The sequence below is a fragment of the Carica papaya genome, chromosome 5 (genome assembly GCF_054855325.1).
Source record: "Carica papaya isolate Zhongbai chromosome 5, ASM5485532v1, whole genome shotgun sequence".
Classification (NCBI taxonomy): domain Eukaryota; kingdom Viridiplantae; phylum Streptophyta; class Magnoliopsida; order Brassicales; family Caricaceae; genus Carica; species Carica papaya.
Window position 1 is genome coordinate 15,208,324 of NC_142313.1, and position 23,421 is coordinate 15,231,744.

The window sequence follows — 23,421 nt, forward strand, 5'->3', positions numbered from 1 at the left end:
TCTTATGATAAGTAACCTATTGCGGATAATGCTTGTTTACAATGGAATGCATTGATAGATACTTTTAGTTGAACAATTATCCAATATCATGATACCAATGCTGATCCAAAATGGTTGACCATTCCTCAATATCATATATCCAGGTAAATTTTGAATTTTATGATTATTTCTTTTAAGTTTTGAATTAAGAAAAATAATTAATATTTTCTTCGAATTTAGCTTGATAATTTTATCTTTTAATTTTCTTATTCTAAAAATCTTGATGAATCACTTTTATTGTTATGCATTTTTTTTTAAAACTATAAATATATAGAATTAGGATATTAGTCAAGAGCTAATAAGGCATATTTGCCCTAATATCGAATGCTTTCTGAAAACTCTTAAAACATATTTTTTTTTTCGGTGAAAAATCAAAAGATTTTACTTTACGGTCTTAGGGAGTTGATTTTATTTTACAAATGGACTTGAATTATGTTATTGGTCCATAAGATCTATTTTACTTTTTATTTTATTAAACTTAACGTATAAGTTTTTTTTTTCTCCCTCTAATTAATGCTTACTTAAAAATCTCTTGAAAGTACATCTTTAATTTTTTTTAAAGTTTGTAACTATTTTTCTATTCTAAAATACGATTTATTTAAGATCACTCATGTTTGTTTCTTATATTTATGTTTAGATTTTTTTAAATATTGCAAAGATGACTAATTATGAACTTCAAGTTGTACTTTGGTTATGAGCCAAAAATTTTGTAAAAATATAGTAAATTAATATTTTGTGTACAGAAAAACAAAATGAATGGATATGCGTGTGTTTTGTAATTAAAAACTTAATGATGCGTAAAGAAATATTATCTCTGAGTTAAAATTTTATAATTAAAGTTTACATAATTTAGTTATGTACTTGTATATTTTATATGCATGACATTTTTAATGTATTTAAATTAATAACATTTTTAATATATTAGAATTTTATGAATTCAATATATGTGAAATATCTTATAAAGGTTTTTACTAACAAAAAATCGTCTGTAAAAATTTTCAAAAAATACATATATTTTTTTAATCTCGATAGTTTCGAGTATGTATAAAATAAAAATCATTTGGTATAGATTAATAACTTATACCAATTGATACTTGCCATTTTTATATACCTTAAAATTTATTTCAATAATCACTGCAACCATATATATAAGTTCTATAAATTTAACTAAAAGAAAAAAAAAAAAAACTTCGATATAGAATCACAAGGGGGATATACCAACCGAAAATGACATTATAGTAATGGTTTCCGATTATTTTTCATTCCAAGTTATTAATTGAAATCATAAGTAGTTGATCTAACTAAATTAGGATATTTATATGTAGTACGTTCAAATTAGCATAATCTTATCTCCTAATAAAAATAAAAATCTATAATCCATATATTGACAAAAAAAATACATACAATAATCCAACTTAAATCATAATTTTTATTTTAACAAAAGGCCTACCCTAGATAGCTCTCAATATCAATACCTCTATAATTTGGTCAATCAAAGGCGGCTGGCTAGCTACTCTTTTTATCATTATTAGTACATATAAAACATCAGAAAAAATCCAAAAGGGAATTTATTTCTTTTTCCATGTTTAACCCTTTAAATCATTCAATTAGGGTGTAATTAAGTTCACGCATGTTTCTTCAACTTTACTAGTTGTAACCAAAATTATGATAATTAACTTTACTAATTAAGTTCATGCATTATATGTGCTCTATAAACTGACCTACATACATATACTTCAGTTCAAATTTATTTTATTATAATATTTATTTAGCAAAAGGACTACCCTAGATAGCTTGCTTGCTTTTTTTTTTTTTTTTTGGAGTATAACTTCCTAGATAATTCTTACATTAGCTACAAATCTGATATATGTGCTGCTATATATCAGACGGGAGATCGCAGAGGTATCAAAAATAGACATAAGAAAAATGTTGTACTAATTTAATGTAAAATTAAGAAAATAATTAGAAAATACAAATAAAATAAATTCATAATGTAAAGCCACCTAAAAGAAAATGAAAAGGTTAAGTTTTGGACATGTCAGTGTCAAAGACAGCCCAGTTCCAGTATAGGAAAGTGGCCAGCATGTGAAAGCGACAGAATGGTCATGGATGATGATGCGGATGACGCTGAATCCAACACATGTTTTGGGCACGTGGGCCATGATTGTTGGTCTCGTTTGATGTAATCTCAGCCGTCCGATTAATCCTTCAATTCTCTATATATACTATATATATGTGTAGCTGCTTATTCACTCCCCACAAATCTATCGTCTCTCTTTCAATCATTCCTCTCTTTCTTTTTAGCCTACAAAAGCTTCTGGATTTGAGAAGACAACTTCTACCTCTTCTGCTCCCAACAATGTCGTGTTTAAACATTTGCAAACAGGTGACTCAACTTTTCTAATCATACATATATATCTATACGTATGTATGTGTATATATACATGTATATATATATATAGCAATCTAGCTAGCTAGCAACTTCTGGCTATTTACATAACATACATGTGTTTGCGTGTGTGTACATATATATACACATATATGATAAAGCATGTTCATTTTTCTTAGTTGTATATTGTTTTACACTTTTTCTTTCCATGCACGCATAAAATTTTGCCTATTCTAGTCATCTGTTGTGTGGAGTTGCTATTAAATAATAATTGGTCATGATTTAATTCAAAGCCTTCTTTTTTAATTATTTTTAAAAATATAAATAAATAATTAATTTTTTTCTATTAACATAATATTTTAAAATAATTAGTTTAATTTATTTTCAGTATTATATTAGAGTAAAGAATATAACATTTAAAGCCAAAATTTTCCATTCATATTAAAATTAATTTCATATAAAGTTTATTTTGGTGAATATGTACTTGATTCACACTATTATATTTTTAGTATGATGGGTTTACACACGAAAAAACATATTAGATCATAAATTATTGTTTAGCTTCTTTTTTATTAGTTTAAATATTTTAGGATAACCGATTCAATTTATTACTAAAAATTCTTAAAATACTTTTTTATTAATATATAAAAATTATTAGATAATTTATGAATATATGAGAGTTAGAAGACTTAATAAACATAAATTGATATACCTCAATTTTTATTTGCTTATGTTTTTTTTTTAAAAAAAAAAAATCAAATGAAACGTAATTAACCATACTTATAGTCTTTCTAGTCATTTATATTTCTCTACTGCTTAATAATATGTAGTTTAAAACCTTGCTAACAGGGGAAGAACACACATATAAGACATGTGGGCACATTTTAAGATTGTTGTCAGTATATCTTTCCCAAATCTTATCAAATTGTTTAGAGCCTAAAAGGAAATAGACACGTTTATTTGCGCGTCTAAACCATTGGATATATATACGTGTATGTATATATACTTGTTGAACGACTATTACGTATCCATTTCAGATATAGAAAATTTTCATTTGAACACTTCATGAAGAGTAATTTTCTTTATAACATGCATGTATATGCATGTAGTTATAAGTGATTTGTCTATATATTCGTGTAAGATCCAACTGATGTAGGTTTAAAAACTTTTAGGGGGCAGTGGAAAAGAAGATCATCGAAAAGGAGGAAGAAATATGCACTCTAGACGGATCTGTTGATCGACAAGGTCGTCCTGCAGTTAGAGGAAGAACTGGAACATGGGTTGCTGGAATTCTTATACTTGGTACTTATACACACACGTATTTATATATATATATATATATATATGTATGGATCTTTATATGTGCTGCTTTTCTTCTCTTCTTTTAAAACACTGCTTATCTCCCAGCAACATGTATATATATATAGGTATCCTAATTGATCACGTCATCAGCTTATTTAATTGTATTTCATATAGTTTACAATAAGAAGAACAATACGTCCAAATGTATATACAAAGGAAGTGATAAGATACGTAGAGTAGAATATAAAGTAATTGACTAATAACCTCATTAGTTATATTTGAGGTAGCCAATCAAAGTTGATTAAATCTTAATTTATTATTAACAGTGAATCAAGGACTGGCCACGTTAGCATTCTTTGGAGTGGGAGTGAACCTGGTTTTATTTCTGACAAGAGTGTTGGGCCAAGACAATGCGGAAGCAGCCAACAATGTGAGCAAGTGGACTGGAACAGTCTATATTTTCTCTCTTCTTGGCGCCTTCCTTAGTGATTCTTACTGGGGAAGGTACAAAACCTGTGTAATCTTCCAAGCCATCTTTGTCATCGTGAGTTGTTTCTTTCTTATTATCTTTTTTCTTTCTATATTTACTTCTTAAACAATAAATTAAATTAATTGTTTCAAGAACTTAAACTTATTAGAGGAATTAATTATGTTTTTTTAATTATTTTGAATAATTTGATTGATAGAAAATTTTATAAATTAAGTGATTGACAGTAAATTTTACAAATTATGTAATTGATAGTAAATCTTACAAATTAAGTGATCGATAAAATATTTAATTAATTGTGAATTTCTCGTTTTATACATGTATATATATTTCATCTTTATTCAATAGAAATCAAACCATTATTTTTAATTTTATAGAACTAGTAAAAAGCAAAAACATCCAACTTTACAGGACCCAAGGTTCAATAGTAAATGAGTGAGAACAAATAATAAGAAAAAAGATAAGGTTGTAATATTTAAGTAGGTGATTTCTAGTTCTTATACTATTTTAAATATTAAATTTAAGTTACCGCCTTTTAAATTGATAGAAAGATGCATAATTTATTACTTATATATTAAGATTACTTAATTTACTTATTATTTAAAAAAAAAAAAAAAAAAGCTCTCAACTTAATTTACTTGGAATTACATCCTAATCATGATCTCGTCTTGAATGTGATAGGGTCTCGTGCTATTATCAATTTCGACCTACCTGTTTTTACTGAAGCCTAGTGGTTGCGGTGTTGAACAAACTCCATGTCGATCACATTCAAGCTTCGGAATTGCTCTATTCTACCTCTCCATATACTCCATAGCCCTGGGAAATGGAGGATATCAACCTAATATTGCCACTTTTGGAGCAGATCAGTTTGATGGAGAAGACACTAAAGAAGCACATTCCAAAATAGCCTTCTTTAGTTACTTTTACTTGGCCTTGAACCTGGGCTCTCTATTTTCAAATACCATATTGGGTTACTTTGAGGATGAAGGGATGTGGGTTCTGGGGTTTTGGGCATCCACTGCTTCTGCTGCTCTAGCTTTAATCCTCTTTCTTTTGGGGACTCCTAGGTATAGGCATTTCAACCCCAAAGGAAACCCTCTCTTCAGATTTTCCCAAGTCTTGGTTGCTGCAATCAGGAAATGCAGAGTTCAAATGGAGTCAAAGGAAAACCATCGCTTCCAACTTCACCAAAATGATCAGGATGAGACCAGAAAGATTGTCCATACCCAAGGATTCAGGTATATATACACATAATAACTTCATATATAAACAATACTCATCATGAATACCAAAGTTTATGACTTCTAATTATTACAACATGCTTCATGTATATATGATTAATTATTTATAAGAGGAAGAGGTTGTAACTATTTATTACTACTGTTTTACAGATTGTTGGATAGAGCAGCAGTCCTCACATCCAAAGACTGTGAAGAGAAGGATAAGAACGGTGTTTACAATCCATGGAGACTTTGTTCTGTGACACAGGTTGAGGAAGTTAAATGCATACTGAGACTCCTCCCAATCTGGCTATGCACAATCCTTTACTCAGTAGTTTTCACACAAATGGCCTCATTGTTTGTGGAACAAGGTGCTGCAATGAAAACTACCGTCTCAAGCTTCCATATTCCCCCAGCAAGCATGTCGAGTTTCGACATAATCAGCGTAGCGGTCTTTATTTTCATCTACCGCCGGGTTCTTGATCCCGTTTTTGCAAGAATAAAAACAAAAGGCAAAGGTCTAACGGAGCTTCAAAGGATGGGAATTGGTCTTGTAATAGCGATAATGTCAATGATCTGTGCAGGAGGAGTTGAGATTTTCAGGTTGAAGTATGCAGGAAAAAAATGTGAAAGTGCTAGTTGTTTAAGCATATTTTGGCAAATTCCTCAGTACGTGCTGATAGGAGCATCAGAAGTTTTCATGTATGTTGGTCAATTAGAGTTTTTTAATGGACAAACACCAGACGGATTAAAGAGCTTCGGTAGCGCACTATGCATGACATCAATCTCACTTGGAAACTATGTGAGTAGTTTGCTAGTGATAATTGTTATGAAAATATCTACAAGAGATGATATGCATGGATGGATCCCTGGAAACCTTAACAAAGGTCATCTCGATAGGTTCTTTTTCCTTCTAGCAGCTTTAACAACGGCTGATCTTGTGATTTACATCATCTGCGCTAAATGGTATAAGTATATCAAGTTTCAGGGAAACATCAACAATGGAGACCTTCAAGTCTGATTTTCGCAGACACACAGACACAAGCCAAGACAGCGTTGACTTAATTTAATCATGGATTGATGAGCTGAATAATAAATAAATTGAAAAAGGGAGTTGTAGCTAGCTATTATTACAAGGCATTTATCTGCAATGAAACTGTAGATGGATGCATCTCCAGGTTGAGCACAATGTAATGTAACAATTCTGAATAGTTAGATACATCAATATATTCATTTGTAATTAATCAAATAGAGTTTATTTCAATTGATTGCATAACTGCCTTCATATTTGTGAATCATAAACAAAAGGCCTTCTCTATGTATGTGAAAAAAACCTCTCAGTGAAAAAAAACCTCTCATTGATGGAGTCCCCTTTCAAGTGGGAAAGATTCACAGCACTATCCATTCAGTAAAATCAAGTAAAACATTTTTGAGATATAATACAGTATAAAAATACAAAACATTATTGAAAAGAAAAAAACTAATGACAACAAAAATAGACCACCTAACTCAATCAATGTTTTAGTTATTTAACTTTAAGAAAAGAACATCTACTTTTTTTTTTCAATAATATGATCAGTAATAAACCGACTAAGAAATAATGCGAAATCTATTGTGGGTGAATTCTAGTTGGTAATATAGCCTTCGATATGTAAATTATATTACAAAGATTAATTAATCTAAACTCATTGGGGTTTGGTGTTTTTCAAACTTGGGAATAAAAATAATGTGGACAAGATGGATTTCCAAAGGTAATTCCTTACTATTATCTTGAATTGACTTTCTCAACCCCTTTCTAATTTTCAAGCTTAACCTAACTATTTAACAATTTTAAGTTTCTACAAACTATTCTCCAATTAAGTTTGGCAATAATTTGTTGTTAAACAAATTTAACTCAGAGCTTAATTAATGTAACTATAAAACAATTAATGTAAGCAATCAAATAAGAGGAATTGAGAGAATATACAAATACAATTTACTAAAGTTTGGCCCAACCCATATCTTGGTACTCTCCTCAAGTTACTACTTAAGAATTTTACCAATAATCTCCTTAGTAACAAACGCTTACTTGTTATTCTTGCTCCTGTACTCATCTTTATAATATTTGTTATTCTCGTTGCCGAGTTTATTCTCATAGTACTTGTTATATTTAGGGTTAAACTCTTTCTTAAAATATCTTTTCAACATTTTTTGTTCAAATGAGTTCTCATTCTTTTTTTTTACGATATTTCAAAATAAGTAAAAATATTAAAACTCAATATTTTCTCTCTTTCAAAAATAAATATACAAGTTGAAGCACAAAAATTTTAAATTTAAAGCTAAAAAAGAGTGGAACGGGAAGCTTTTGAAATTATAATCTTTAAATACTCAAAATTTGTATTAAATGAAGTAAAGAATAGTATTTAAAATTATTTTGACGAAATTACTTGTTAAATACAATTTGAGTAATTGAGAGCATCTAACGCTTTTAAATATAACTATGCTTCCCTCCGTCAATGTCAAATATGTTTCGATAGTATTGAAATGCACATGTATAGTCATATTTCCATAAATAAAATTCTCAAGAATTAAATTTTCAAATTCATTTGGAAATACCTTTGATGATTTCTTCTTAAAGCACTTCCGAAAATCATTATGAAGATTTTAAAAAAGTATTTAAAATTTCTTAGGCTATAGATCTAAATCTTCAAAAAAATGAAAGTAAAGTTGTTACCAACTTATGACTCTTCTCTTTGTTCTTAGTATTTGATTATTGTTCCAAATTCATTGCAAGAGCTTATAAAATGTACATTAGTACAAATTAAATATTTAATATTATTATAATCAATATAAATATTTCTAACACTTACAATTCATAGTATAAAATAACATTTTATTGAAATCAGATCTAACAATAAATCACTCACTTTTTTTTTTTTTTAAAAAAGAATGTCATAATCTTGAAGCCTTTATGGACGAATTTGTTTTAGGCAAAAATCACTTTTCCTCCCTTATATGGTTTAGATAGAGTTGTTTCGTATAATTGATTCAATCTCACTCTAATTCATTGAAAACAACATCTCCTATGTATTTAAAGAAGTAAATAGATTAATAAAGTGAAACTTAACATATATTAACATATATGTAATTTGCTCCTAGTTGAAGCCCATGAACCATCTTCATCATCAATCTAGAAATTATATTTTGCTACCTCTTTCTATTCTCTTTTGAGTGAAAGAAGGATTTGATCTTATCACCATATTTTAACCGAGAAATGTGCCTACGTTGCTCAAACATAATCTCTTCCTTCCTTAGCAAGCATGTCATTTCTTTCTCGTAATAAAATCATTTTTTTGGTATGTAATGGAAAAATTTGGATATTTATAATTTCAACTTACATATCTTGGAAGTAGTTTTATCATTGTTAGTTATTGGGACAAAGGTGTACAACCAAGCTTTCTCAATAACTTCAAGAGTATTTAATCAAGAAGGCTTCTAAGGACCACCACCCATCTTCTCATCAAAAAACAAAATCTCATTAAATCCTCTTTATACCGCATACCTAAAGAAAAGGATTAGCATATTTTCAATATAACATAAGATTTCAAGTAAAATGTTTTTGTTAATTCTAGTTAGCCATAAATTCTTAGGAACCTCACTTATTGTCTCACTTATATGATCATGACCTTCACTCATAGCTCAATAACCAAACCAAAAGTAGCAACAACCTTTTTTTTCTAACAACTTCAATCTCGGATGTTTTGCTCTTAGTTTCTATCAAGATGAAGAAAATGAGAGGAATACGTCAAAATTTAAATTTCAACTCAATACTCATAACTCTCGGCATATTTGCAAGGCAAGCTCTACGATTTTCAGCAATAAGGGTGATAGAGAGACCAAAGACGAAGTGCAAATTTTTCTTATCAATGGAATTTACTAGAGATTAATTTAATTTAGAGAAGTGAGATTAGATTAAGTGAAAAATCTAAAAAAAAAAAAAAAAAATTGTTTAGGAAGGAAGACTCCTTTTATGGATAGAAATATATTATTTTATTAAAGATTGATTCTCAAAAACCACTCGTGAGGTGGAAAAGATCTGAGAGTTGGAAAAATTCTAACAATATTTAAATTTGATAACATGTTAAGTAATTATTAAAAAGTTCATAAGTTATGTATTCTCTAACTTCTCACAACAATATTTTTAAAATATTGATATGGTAAATTTGATTTCGATGATGTATAAATTTTTACATAAATGCAATGTAAATGGATGTAATACTTTCACACAAACTTTAAAAATTCCAATCTGAATCTCAAATATTTTTAAAATGCTAATATATTTATATTTATCTGTCCTGTATGTACCTACATCTCTCTCTCTCTCTCTCTCTTGCTATTTTAGTTTATGTGTGACTTAGACCAGCATACCATGGCCTACTCTACCTGTGAGTTTGTAATCACCTGGAAAAGAGATTGCAACCATACCCATTGCTGAACCATTGCAGATTCTTCTACATACCATATACCTAAAAGTAAAAACTAAAGATGAAAGGATCTCAATAACTTGATATGGCGGAATTATTCTGCTGATCTCACTAACTTGATGGAGAAGATAACTGGATTGAATTTACAATCTTAGTATGTGGGAGAATTATTCTGCTGATCAGAACTAATTCTCATCTGTCATGAAACAAACAGCTCCAAATACCATATCAAAAGGGCCAACCTAAATAGTAAAAGTAGATGAGAAATGAGAACTGGCTCAAACACTTCTAAAGAAAATTTGGATATAGCAAAATGGTTTCTTTTTTTATATAAAAACGAAAGTAACTCCTAGCCGCCCTCCTAGATATTACAGGCTTCGGGCCCCCTGATAGGCTTCTATATGGACAAAATGTTACTGTGGACCTTTTGTTGATTCATCTCCAGGTATATCATCTTCATCATGGTAAATGTTCTCAGCCATCTGCCATATTTGGAGAATGTTATCTTCAGCAACACTGGCAATTACCCAATCTTCACATGGGTTCCACGAAAAATCTGAGATTTTACTTGTGTGACCACCATGGATAAAAAGCAATTCTGGAGGCCCATCTTCAGCATCTTCGGGTGTCTGTTCTTCATCAATCCTGTAGTTAAAGTCTTAAGTAAGAATGAGAATGGATCATGAATTTTACCAATGCCAATGAGAAAATATCAAATTATCACAGGAGAAAGTTACTACAGCATAAATTACCATAACAAAATTTTTTGGCATTTATCTATCTTTTACGGGGAAAAAAACAAAGTCACAGCAGCCTACCAAACCCTCCTCTCCCCTTCCCCTCTTTAAAGGAAAAAATTTAAAAAAAAAAAAAAAAGGCTATTAAGCGTCAAACAGTCTCAGTATTTGCAAATGAAATCTACCAAGATATTGCAATAAAATAGCTGGTGGGAACCTACTTTCTTTTCCTAGGTAATCAAGCATGAGATTTATAAGAAAGAACAAACAAAAGAACAAACCTGCTAAGATCCCACACCATGAGTCTTCTACCAAGACAACAAGAAGCTAAAATGGTCTCATTCTTTGGATTCCACCCAACCTGAAAAACCTCCTCCCTGTTGTGCATCACAACCAAAATTCAGTTTTAAGATAGAACCTACTAGTGTATGAGAATAGTAAGAACTCACTAATCTACTATCAAACAGTCTAGCTCCTTTCCAAATCCAAGAATATATTATAAAATTTCTGAAGATCAGGGTACAAAAGCTTCATCCCAAGCGGTAGAGGTAAGTAAGCATACAAGGGAAGACTCTTACTTGTGACTATCAAAGGTGTGGAGTGCAGCATTGATCTTTCGTAGATCAAATAATTTAACAGTCTTATCAGTAGAACCCGTTGCAAGAACCCATTCATTAAATGGATTGAAAGCTAAGCAGTTGACCTAGCACATTAATACAAAAAACAATATCAATAAATGCATGAGATCTGAGACTTTATATTGAGCCTTAAATTTCCCACTACAACTGAAATATCAATCCACAAAAATATAATGCAAGATGGATGTAGTAAGCGGAGAATTTTTATGCCACATTTTAAGCATTCAACCTCCAACTTAATATCATTCTGTGTGGAAGAAGCCAATTATTAAGGAAAGTAAATCATGACATATCAACCGAGATGAGTTGTGTCAATAGCACTGTCTTTCATGTCAACCAAGAGATTAACATCTGTAGAACAGTGCACTAATTGCTAAAAAGCAGTAGATACAATTCACCATCCTCCTGATATCAGTCTTTAGAAGCAAGAATGAAACTGGGACACAATAGTTTTTTGTCTTTTTTGTAGCAAAAGAAAGCCAAGGCAATGCTTGTAAATATATCATCCAGTAGGTTAATAACATTAATTAGCAAGCAAAGGAAAAAATAGAACACAATGTGAATCCATTTGTACTTAAGCAATAAGTTAGAACGTCTATAATTACCTCGCTCTGGTGCGCAACCACAGATTGCACAGGTTTACTGACTGATGGGGTGCGCATATCCCATATAAGTAGGTACTGATCATCTCCAACAGAACCAAATAAATATTCATGCCTCAGATGCCATGCTACATCTTCCACAACACCTTCATGAACCTATTTCACCGCGACCCTTGTTAATTTCCAAAAATGTCATGACAGAGTAATGACCCATTAGTCTGAAGGACAAGGAGTAGGGACTTTATCTAAATGAAAGCATTTCAATCAGATTCTTGCAGCTAAGCATTCAATACAGCTAACAGACACATATCCGAGTCACATAATGCTTCCAGTCTGTTTATTTATAAAAAAAAAGCTTCTAGTTTGCGGAAGTGTCTAAATGTAATTTCTTCCTCATAAACTGGAGAATGATTCAATAGTATCAAATATTTTATGTCACCTCCAGTTTTATGGATACTATAACAACACGGAATTCACCATAACACATGAGAAGTTCTGTCTTTTTTTATTCTCCTGAAGGTCATGAACATTAGCTGCTATTAACAAGAACGTACAAGTTGGCTAATTTAATTACTAAAAAATATAGCACGCATGGAGAGAACTAAACCTTAAAAATTTGCATAGCATCAAGAGCCTTATTTTTGGGAGTTGCATTGATGTCCCACAAGCAAATCTGAGCATCATCAGATCCACTAAGCAAATGACCCTGCTTGAACTTACTCCAAGATAAACCATATCCTTCAGTGCTGTGGCCCCTCAACCTCAAGTCAGGAGTGCATGCACCATCTAGAGGAGGCTTAGATGGGTGCTTGCTATAATCGAAAACATAGACTTCTGCACTGACAGTCTTGGTGGCAATAATAAATGGGTTTTGCGGCATGTAACGAGCCCTGTTGACCTCACCATCATGATTTATCTGCTGAATAATTTGTACCTGTAGGTGGAAATATGTGTATTTTATAAAATATAAGCTTCACATTAGTCATGATGATAACAGGATACATGAAATAGAGAAACATAAACTCTCTGGTGTAACATTTCCTATAGGATGGTGGAGGTTTAGATTGAATTTAGTAGGCCTAAGCTAGTTTTGAGAGCAAAAAACACACCATGTAAATATGAAGAAATTTTTCTTCTCGGTAAAATTCTTCTGCTTTTAAGCTTAACATCAGCTTATCTGTTAATATATTTATGGGCTTAAATGAAAGGACATTGCCTACAAAAGCCAAACCCCATATACATGGTTTGTTTCCTCATAATTAATTAGCTATTCCCATCAGCTTATTTTTCTGAGCTAATTTTTAGCGTAAAGCCAAAGTGTAATACTGAAAAGGAAAAGAAGTTACTCCACATTTATATGGTTTATTTCTTTTAAAAACTAGCTCAAAGCTAAAAAATCTAAACCGTATCTATATTGGTCCTCAAATATTCCACATTTACATGGTTTATTTCCTTAAAACTAGTCCAAAGCTAAAAAAAATAAAACAATTCTATGTCCATCTTCAAATACTCCACATTTATTATGGTCTATTTCCGCTAAGAACTAGCTCAAAGTTAAAAAAATCCAAACCTTATCCATGTCCATCCTCACCTACAGCTGATGTTTCATGCTTGTTGCAACTAAAGAAACACAATTACCAAATTATCGACATGTAGAGTTCAAATAAGTATATTGAGGAATTAGGGTTAAACTGATCAAATTGTCTGCCTAAATCTCTAAAGCTCCATTCCTTTTTGCCAAAAGAGAAGAAATTAAAAATCGCAGGAAATCAGAAAGACCTAAAAACAAGAAATTCTTTATGAAATAGAAAAAAAAAAGAAAAAGAAAAAGACCTTGCCGTTTGCGCAGCCAAAGCCGCCGACGTCGGAGCGATCGTCGTCATAATGGCGAGCATCATTCTCAGAATCCTCGAGTGGAAGCTGGACCTGGGCGAGCATGAGGTAATTGGGCTCGTTCTCTGAGGTGTGAGTTCCCAGTATCATCTTCTGGACAGAGTAATCCTTTCCGGGAGGCTCCTCTCTGTCTGGTAACCACTCGACGGTAAGTGAAGGCCACTCGAGGGCATGAGTGATAACCAGATCATAAAGGAAAGGAGTATTCTTCTTCCAAATCTTGTACTCTTCGTTGATCAGCCTCTCCTCTATCTCTCCCCTCATCTCCTCTTCGTCTTTCCCCATTCTACAATCCTCACTTTTCCACTGTATATCGTCCTTTTTCCTCTCGCCCTTGCCCTTAACTCCTGCAGTCGTTAATTTATCAACTACCAATTTACAATTTTCCCCGCTAGCTGTTCTCTTTTAAAATCCCAGGTGGAGTACTTATCTCATTTCTGAACAAGTATTTTCCTTTTCCCGTCAAAGGGTTCGATTTCTAGCAGGATGCCAGAAAACCCTAGCCGATTCCCCCTATTTGCGCTTCTCTATCAATTTTTATTTGTGCAAAAAGGAGTATAAAACTTGTCACTTTTACTACTTTAACCGGATGAATACATTTATCATTATGTTGTTGTATTTTTTTTTCTACTATAAAATCTTTAATTTATTATAAATTATTTAAGAAACAATAGTAGGGAGAGTTTAGATGGCATATGAGGAATTGTGATTAATCGTTATATAATTAAGATAATTTTACAATAACATAAGAATTAAATCATAAAGAAACACAAATAAAAAATAATATTAATGTTCTAAAGATAAAAACTTAGGGAGAAAAAGCTCAATGTATTTATCAATGTGATGAATCATTATGATAATAGAGTGGGATTGTGCATAGATTTTTGAGTTGCAACGCTCATCTTTAGCCTAAATGAGATTTGCAATGTGATTACAATATGTTGATATGTAGTCATGACATCATAAATTAGATTACTTGAAAATATCTTGCGTCCAACGTCCAATCAATAGTACCTCAGCATTTAGTATTGTTCTTAATCTAATATACAATGTGGCAAAAATATGTTGAAATATTACAAGTATAATACAAGTTACATATTCTAAAGTGTCTGACACTCTACCTCTCAATGTGTGCATAAAACAGTGATCATATCATATCAACATATTAAAGTTACCTCGACTCACAAACTTTCTATTAAATTATGCAAATTTGACCAAAATTGACCAATATGTCAAGTAATTGATATGTTATGCACAATAATTACAATTGATAAGGGAAAATGAGATAAAATTTAAGATTTAAATTTATAAGTGGAACTAATTTAGAAAATAACACAACGGGCGTCAAACTCATAAAAACAATTAGTAGAAGGTTAAAATCTTAAAATCAATTTTATTTAGGTACACATTATAAGTTCAAATTCCTTCACCTATTCTTCATTCAGTTTTTTGGGTAAATTGATAAAATCAACAAGTAGCTTGTTTAATTCTTCCCTATTTTTCAAGTGATCAACAAACCAAAAGTTTTCCCTGTTTCTCTCTTGTTCAACTATTACATCCATCTCTTGGTAAAATTTTGACAACTAAAGTTTTCTTATCTATAGATAAAAATGCTTCAAAATGAGATCAATGCGTAAGCAAAAACATTGATACACGCCCCAATTCAAGTTAACAGGTTCCTTTTTCCTATAAATTCCCCTCAAAGTCCTCCAACATCTCTAATACTTGCTCCTCTCAACTTTACTTCACCAAAAAGGTCCAATGATAAAATAAATACTCGTGAGAATAACATATAAATAATGACAATCCCTAACTATTAATTGACCAATAAACACATAGCAATCCATTGAAAGGTAAATTTGTCTTGATTCTCTCAACCCTACTTCCATATAGAAGAAATCATACAATTTCTAGGTTAGAAACAATTCCTAAGAAACTCACATAAAGTCTACCCTAGGTTAGTGAGGATGTTTTATGCAAATTTGACTTGTATATTGGATTATGTTTTGCTAAATAAATTCTCTAGTGTAGAAGTAAACCTAAATGTAGATAATTTTGATAAGAACTATGACAATGATACTTGGCCAAATATTATCCTTGATTTTAGCAAATAAACTATTAGATTAATCACTAGGGCTACTTGTTTCAATATCACAAAGGATGATAGTCAATTCATATATGTTAGATTATTGCAACACTTTTTTAAAACCACTTTTTCCTTAAAATTTAGTAAATTTAACACACTATTTATTATTGAGGAATTTTCCCTATGACACTTGTTAAAAGAAAAAGTAGCATATCTTCTCTACTTAGTGATCAACAAAATGAAAGACAACATAAACGACAGCATGTTATTACTTTTCAAATCTTTAGGTCATACATAGCAAAACTCAAATTGGATCGAAAAGCTTTAAGAAATGAAGAAACCTTATATGTCACCAACACTTGGAAATTTGGTCTTAAAAATTTATAATATATGCAAACAAACCTACTTGAATGATTCTCCAGAAGGGCTAAAAATGAATAGCTCGTGACTCCCAAAAGACATTTGTGTAATTTTCCGTAAGTTAAAAGGAAATAAAGACATGAATTGAATACAAAAGCAGAACAATAGAGTTAGAGTTTACATTCTTTATACAATAATTTAGAATACTCAATAGGGCTACGAGAATGATCATTCTAAAAGAACAAGCGAAAAATCAAGAAATAAATAAAAAGTAAGCAATAGGTATCCTAGGACGACCTTCACTAGCCTTTAAAGGAAGTCCGGGTGATGAACTATTCACAACCCCCTTGTGATCAGGATCTGGATCTTGGTCTTCTTGATCTAAAATAGTTAATAAAATGGTGAGCTATAGTAGCCCAGTAAGAATATCACACTACTCACCAATACAGAATTGAAGGTTGGTAAAAATCATAAAAACAACTAATAGAGCTCTTAAATTAAGTAAATTCATTTATCGTAAATAAAATTATTTATTGTATACTTACCGTAGCGAGATTTTTAAAACTGATCTATAGAGCCAATAACATAAACAACATTATAATCTTATATTTAATTAGTCAGAACAACAACTTTCTCTTTTTATTTATTTATTGGTATCCTTGGAGGTCCATAGAGATGTCCCACTACGCGTGAACCCATAACAAAACTTGTCAACTAACCGGCCATCCCCATACCCCATCCAGTATAAGCGCCATAAGTACCATCCCTCAACACCCCATTCGATATGAGGGTGAATCGGTCCGTCCCTATACCCCGTCCGATATGAGCGCCAAAGGTACCATCCGTCAATATCTCGTCCGGTATGAGGGTGAATCGGACCGTCCCCATACTCCGTCTGGTATGAGCACCAAATGTACCATCCCTCAATATCTCATCCAGTATGAGAGTGAATCAGGACGTTCTCATACCAGAGAATAAGATGAGGGATTTTTACCCGAATCGGTGTTCGAAACATCGAACTTTTAGTTGTGTCAACTAGCAGTCCCCAAGTTTCCTGAAATTTTATGTGGAGATAAAAACACACTTCACATATCTAAAAATCCCCCCAAAAATCTAAAATCGGTGTTAAAAATCTTTTTGAGCTAATTTCAGAATTTTGGCACAGTGGCACCGCCACACTCCGGTGACAGCACCGCTGTCCGCAGTGGTAGTTTGCCTCAGACTTGCCGTTTTCGATTAGTTTTGGCTGATTTCGACCGGTTTTATATCCATCCCTGCCAGAAAATATGTTAAGGGGCCTTGATTGGTCGAAAAAAGTCGAAAAGCAAAAACTTACCGGTGGTAGGATTTTTCGATGCTGCAGCTCTGCCAACTTACCTTCGCAACTAGGCATTTTTCTTCGGTCTACCTGTAGACAACAGAATGGTGAAAAAATCACACGAAACAGAAAACGAAAAAAAGCTCATCAGAGCTAATTTTTTATTTTTCCTGCGGCGGCATTGCTGGGCTTTACCCATTGTTTCCGGCTCATCTGTTGCTCTTTTTGCTCCGATTTGGCTATAGGGGTGTTTAAAATCAAATTTCGAGCGAATAATTTTTTTTTTACCTTTTTTGGCGGTCAGAGGTGGCTCTGGAGTGGCGACGGGCGACGATCAGCTCCCTTCTCCGGTGATTGGTTCTTCTTCTTCAACGGGAGGCTAGCGGCTAGGCTTTGGGTTCGGTGTGAAGTAAGATATTTATATCCGTCTCTCTTAAATCTAGTTCGTTCATCGCGTTTGATCTCGACAGTCTGATCGCATTAAAAAAAGAAATGAATCTGGACCGTTCATTACAATTTGATCTCGACTATATGATCGCATCTAAAGAGGGAACGAATCTTGGCCCTTCATCGCATTTAATCATGACCGTCCGATCGCGACTTAGGAGGGAACGGGTCCGGACCATCCACGCACGCGAGAACACATCTGGGTTGTCCAATTGCAGGCACGCGGATTACCAGCGTGGCCTCCCGTGTGGCACCGAATCAGCGTGTCTTACCACATAGCACGCTCCGGTTTAGCGGAGCTACTGTTAGGCGGTTCTACGTGGCATATTTTTTCTTAATTGTATTTTGACCTCCAGTTTCTGATTTTTTTTCAAAAATACCTTACGAATCTAAATTTTCACAATTTTTTCCCAAAATAGTTTTTAATTTCATCATCTACCTTTTTTTTCCTAATTTTACATTAAATACAAATTTATAAATTTATAAATTATATTTATAAATTTTTTTATAAAAAAATTAATCTCGGGTCAAATCTCGGGCTATTAAAACTCTCCCCCTTTAAAAGAAATTTAGTCTCTCAAATTTGTCCCTCTCTCTCTCAATCAAACAGTTGGGGATACTGGGTTCTGAATTTTGATTCTAGGTCCCATGTGGCCTCTCTTTGTGTGTGATTTTTCCATAAGACCTTAACGAAGAGAATTTTTCGGTTGCGGAGTACTCTGTTCTTTCGGTCCACAATACCCACCAGTACCTCCTCGTAGGATAGATCGTCCTAGAGTGAAAGGGGCTCGTGCGCCAAGATGTGAGAGGGATCCGGGTTGTACCTGTGTAGTATGGATACATAAAACACATTATGGACCCTAGATAGTTCTGGAGGTAGTGTCAGTCTGTAGGTGGCAGTGTTAATTCTATCTAAGATTTTAAACGGTCCAATAAACTGGAGATTTAGTTTCCTCTTCTTGCTAAACTTACTGATTCTCTTGAAAGGAGTGACCTTAAGGAACACCCGATAACCTTTCTCAAATTCCAATTCCCTCCTCCGGTTATCCGCATAACTCTTTTGCCTGTTCTGAGCCGTCTGCATATTTTTCCTAATCTTAACTATTTTGGCTATAGTCTCTTCCAAAAGATCTGGACCGAATAATTTTTTATCACCCACCTCTTCCCACAGATCGGTGATCTGCATGGGCGACCATATAACGTTTCATACGGGGTCGTGCTGATACTTGCTTAGTAGCTGTTATTGTAGGCAAACTCTATTAAGAGTAAATAATCATCCCAATGGCCCCTGAAGTCAAGAACACAAGCTCAGAATATATCCTCTAGTGTGCGGATCGTCCTTTCTTATTGTCCATTTATTTGAGGGTGGAATGCAGTACTAAGGGACAATTTTATTCCTATGGCTTGCTAAAAACTAGACTAGAACCGAGAAGTGAACATGGGTCCCTGTCGGATACTACTATCACTGGCATTCTAGGTAACCTAACTATCTCCCAGATATTACATTCTTACTAGTTTGTCCAAGGGGTCGGTCATCTTTATGACCAAGAATATATCCTCTAGTGTGCAGATCGTCCTTTCTGATTGTCCATTTATTTGAGGGTGGAATGCGGTACTAAGGGACAATTTTGTTCCCATGGCTTGCTGAAAACTAGACTAGAACCGAGAAGTGAACATGGGTCCCTCTCGGATACTACTATCACTGGCACTCCATGTAACCTAACTATCTCCCGGATATTACATTCTTACTAGTTTGTCCAAGGGGTTGGTCATATTTATGACCAAGAAGTAGGAAGACTTAGTGAGCTGGTCAACAATTACCCAAATAACATTATGTCCCGAGCGTGCCTAGGCAATCATGTCATAAAATCCACTGTGATGTGTTCCCACTTCCACTCAAAAATTGGTAATGGTTGAAGTAGCCCGCCTAGGTGTTGATATTCTGCCTTGACTTGCTGACATACTAATCACTTGAAAATAAAGTCGGTCACCTCTCTTTTCATCCCGTTCCACCAAAATTAGGATCTCATACCTTGATACATCTTAGTACTTCTGGAATGCATGACAAACTTTAAATTATGAGCCTCTGTCATGATGTCCCTTTTAAGCTCATTATCACATGGAACACATACCCTGTCCTGAAATCTAAGCAACCCATCGGCAGAGACTCGAAATTCTTGATTTACTCTTTGTTCTGCATCTTTCTTGAGGGCTGCTAGGGTGGAATAGGCGGATTGGGCTTCCTTTATTCTCTAGATCAACTCAGGTTGAACAGTCAGGTGGGCCAAACATGTAACTCTCTTTAGGTCCTGAAGTCGTACCTGTTATGCAAACCCTATTACCCTCCATTCTGCTGAGTACATCAGCTACCATGTTGCTCTTTCCCGAGCGATACAAGATATTGCAATCATAGTCCTTGAGGAGTTCTATCCATTTTCTCTTACGTATGTTGAGATCCTTTTAAGTGAATATGTGTTTCAAGCTCTTATGGTCGGTATAGATATGAAAAGTCTTTCCCTACAAGTAATGACGCAAAGTCTTCAAGATGTGAATAATCGCGACAAGTTCTAAGTCATGGGTGGGGTGGTTTTTCTCATGACTCTTCAACTGTCTGGACCTATAGGCTATAACGTTCCCATACTGCATCAGAACACAACTCAACTCCAGGTAGGAGGCATCATTATAAACTGTATATCCACTTGTCCCGCTCGGCAAGGCTAACATAGGTGCAGTAGTCAACCATTTCTTTAGTTCTGAAAAAACTTCTTTCACAGTTCTCGTTCTACTCAAACTTGACGTTATTCTTTGTGAGCTGAGTCAATGGAGCAAGTAGGCTAGAAAATCCTTCTACGAACCTGGGTAATAACCTGCCATTCTTAAAAAGTTACGAATCTCCTTGATCGAGGTTAATTTCTCTCAAGCAAGCACTGCCTCAACTTTTTTGGGGTTCACTGACACTCCGTCCCTTGATATGATGTGCCCTAAGAAGGTAGTTTGCTCGAGCCAAAACCTACACTTACTCAACTTTGCATACGACTTTTTTTCTCCAAGAACTTGCATAACTTGAGTAAGATAATGAGCATGTTCCTCTCTATTTTTTTGAATAGATTAAGATATCATCGATAAATATAATGACGAACTGATCTAGAAATTGTCTGAAAATCCTGTTCATCAAGTCCATAAAGATGGATGGTGCATTAGTTAGTCCAAATAGTATAACTAGGAACTCATAGTATCCGTACCTGGTTCAGAAAACTGTTTTGGGAATGTCTTTTGCATTGATCTTTATCTGGTGGTAACCTGAATGCAGGTCTATTTTGGAGAAGACTTGGGCACCCTGCGAATGATTAAAAAGGTCATCGATCCTGGGGAGAGAGTACTTGTTCTTGATTATAACCTTATTTAGTCCTCTGTATTCAATATATAATCTTAACATCTCATCTCCCATTCCTTGCAAATGGAACTCCAGCACTCGAAGGAGAAACACGGTGTCAGATAAACCCACTATCCTACAATTTCTTGATCTATTTCTGCAACTCTTTTATTTCTACATGACTCATTCGGTAAGGAAAAATTGAGATAGGCCATATTTCAGACTGAAGGTCTATGGTGAACTCAACTTCCTTGTCCACTAGTGGTCCATGAGGTTCATTAGGAAGTACATCTGAAAAGTTTTAGACTATCGGGATCTCTTGAATACAAATTTCTTTTTTGAGTTTGTATATTGTAGAGAAAACAACCGAGTTAAAATGCTATGTATTAAGGAACTTGTTAGGAGAGAATAATATTCGAAACTTTTATTAGCTTTTAAATGACTCTTTGTTAGAAGGCTTGAATACAATTTTTCTCATGAAAACAATCCACGGTGGCGTGATACATCACTAACCAGTTCATTCTTGAAAATATATCAGGGTCCCCCGTGTCAATCTCTATCAGATCCTTCATGGGTGAAATCGAGTCTCGTGGGAGAGGGGCCAGATATTGCTGAGAGGGACCTGGCGGCCCTGTAATGGTGTCGGATGATACGGTGGGGGCTGCGAATTGTATTGTGACAATGTCGGATGATATGATAGAGGAGCAGGGTTGTATCAAGGTGGCGTTAAATCCTCTCATTGTAGGGGTGGCTCATAGTGTTAAAGTGGTGGAGGATTAGATAATTCCCTCCTCACTTCCTTGGCCCACTGGGCAGAGATGAGTCTCTTTAAAATCCTGAAGAGCCGATTGACATCCTCTCAAAGTGGCCCATTTTGGGTTGCCATATTTAATAATGGACCTCATCTCCTCGTGTCTTTCTACTTATTTTTCACAAGGAAGGGTTGGGCGATAGTTCGTATTTGGTGTTTTTAGTCATGAATGCTTTCGAGAAAAGCGACTCTAATACCAATTGTAATGGCCCGGAATATAAAATAAAATAAAGACACGAATTGAATGTGGAAGTGGAACAATAGAGTTAGGGTTTACATTCCTTATATAATAATTTAGAATATCTAATAGGGTTACGGGAATAACCCTTCTAAAAGAACAAGTGAAAAATCAAGAAATAAATGAAAAGTAAACAATTAGGTATCCTAGGACGATTTTCACTAGTCTTTGAAGGGAGTCCGGGTGATGAACTATTCATAAGCCCCTTGTTGATCGGGATCTAGATCTTGTTCTTTTTGATATGAAATGGTTAATGAAAGGGTGAGCTACACTAGCCCAGTAAAAATATTACACTACTCACTGATACAGAAGTGAAGGTTGGTAAAAATCATTAAAATAACTAATGGAGCTCTTAAATTAAGTAAATTCATTTATCGTAAATAAAATTATTTATTACTTACTTACCTTAGCGAGATTTCTAAAATTGACCTATAGAGCTAATAATACAAGCAATATCATAATCTCATATTCAATTAGTCAGAACAACAACTTTCTCTTTTTATTTACTTACTGGTATCCCTGGGGGTCCATAGGGATGTCCCACTACGCGTGAAGCCATAACAAAACTTGTCAACAAACTGGCCGTCCCATACCCCGTCCAATATGAGCGCCATGAGTACCATCCCTCAATACCCCGTCCGGTATGAGGGTAAATCGGACCGTCCCCATACACTATCCGGTATGAGCGCCAAATGTACCATCCTTCAATATCTCGTCCAGTATGAAGGTGAATCGGGCTATCCCCATATCCCATCCGGTATGAGCTCCAAAAATACCATTCCTCAATACCCCGTCCGATATGAGGTAAAGTTCACGGTAGGGTTCCTTATGTACCCACTCCGTCCACCATCTCTCAAGATATTCAGTAAGATAACCGTTTCATTAATTCATTTAACCAAGCAATTTTTCGTTTACATTTAATTTTTAGTTTTATAATTTAATTGTAAATCACGCAAGACAAGCAATACATGCATCAAGAAAACACAATTGAATCATCTTACCAATTATAGTGTATTAT

General features: G+C 33.7%; 2 protein-coding genes across 3 annotated transcripts; one reads left to right on the top strand and one right to left on the bottom strand.

Moving 5' to 3' along the window:
* Window positions 1-2,284: 2,284 nt before the first annotated feature.
* On the top strand, window positions 2,285-6,722 carry LOC110816227 (protein NRT1/ PTR FAMILY 7.2-like). The gene is made up of 5 exons (XM_022044341.2): window positions 2,285-2,425; window positions 3,601-3,730; window positions 4,057-4,274; window positions 4,899-5,455; window positions 5,609-6,722. The coding sequence occupies exons 1-5, from the start codon at window positions 2,399-2,401 to the stop codon at window positions 6,456-6,458; spliced, it is 1,782 nt and encodes a 593-aa protein (XP_021900033.2). The 5' UTR covers window positions 2,285-2,398; the 3' UTR covers window positions 6,459-6,722.
* Window positions 6,723-9,986: 3,264 nt separating this feature from the next.
* MSI1 (Transducin/WD40 repeat-like superfamily protein) lies at window positions 9,987-14,201 on the bottom strand. 2 transcript variants are annotated; one of them, XM_022044339.2, is made up of 6 exons: window positions 13,711-14,201; window positions 12,485-12,811; window positions 11,881-12,033; window positions 11,216-11,340; window positions 10,919-11,014; window positions 9,987-10,545 (listed from the first exon to the last, which is right to left on the bottom strand). In XM_022044339.2, the coding sequence occupies exons 1-6, from the start codon at window positions 14,053-14,055 to the stop codon at window positions 10,314-10,316; spliced, it is 1,278 nt and encodes a 425-aa protein (XP_021900031.2). In that variant the 5' UTR covers window positions 14,056-14,201; the 3' UTR covers window positions 9,987-10,313. The 2 variants fall into 2 exon arrangements, with proteins under 2 accessions (XP_021900031.2, XP_021900030.1); XM_022044338.2 differs by lacking the exon at window positions 10,919-11,014.
* Window positions 14,202-23,421: the final 9,220 nt, after the last annotated feature.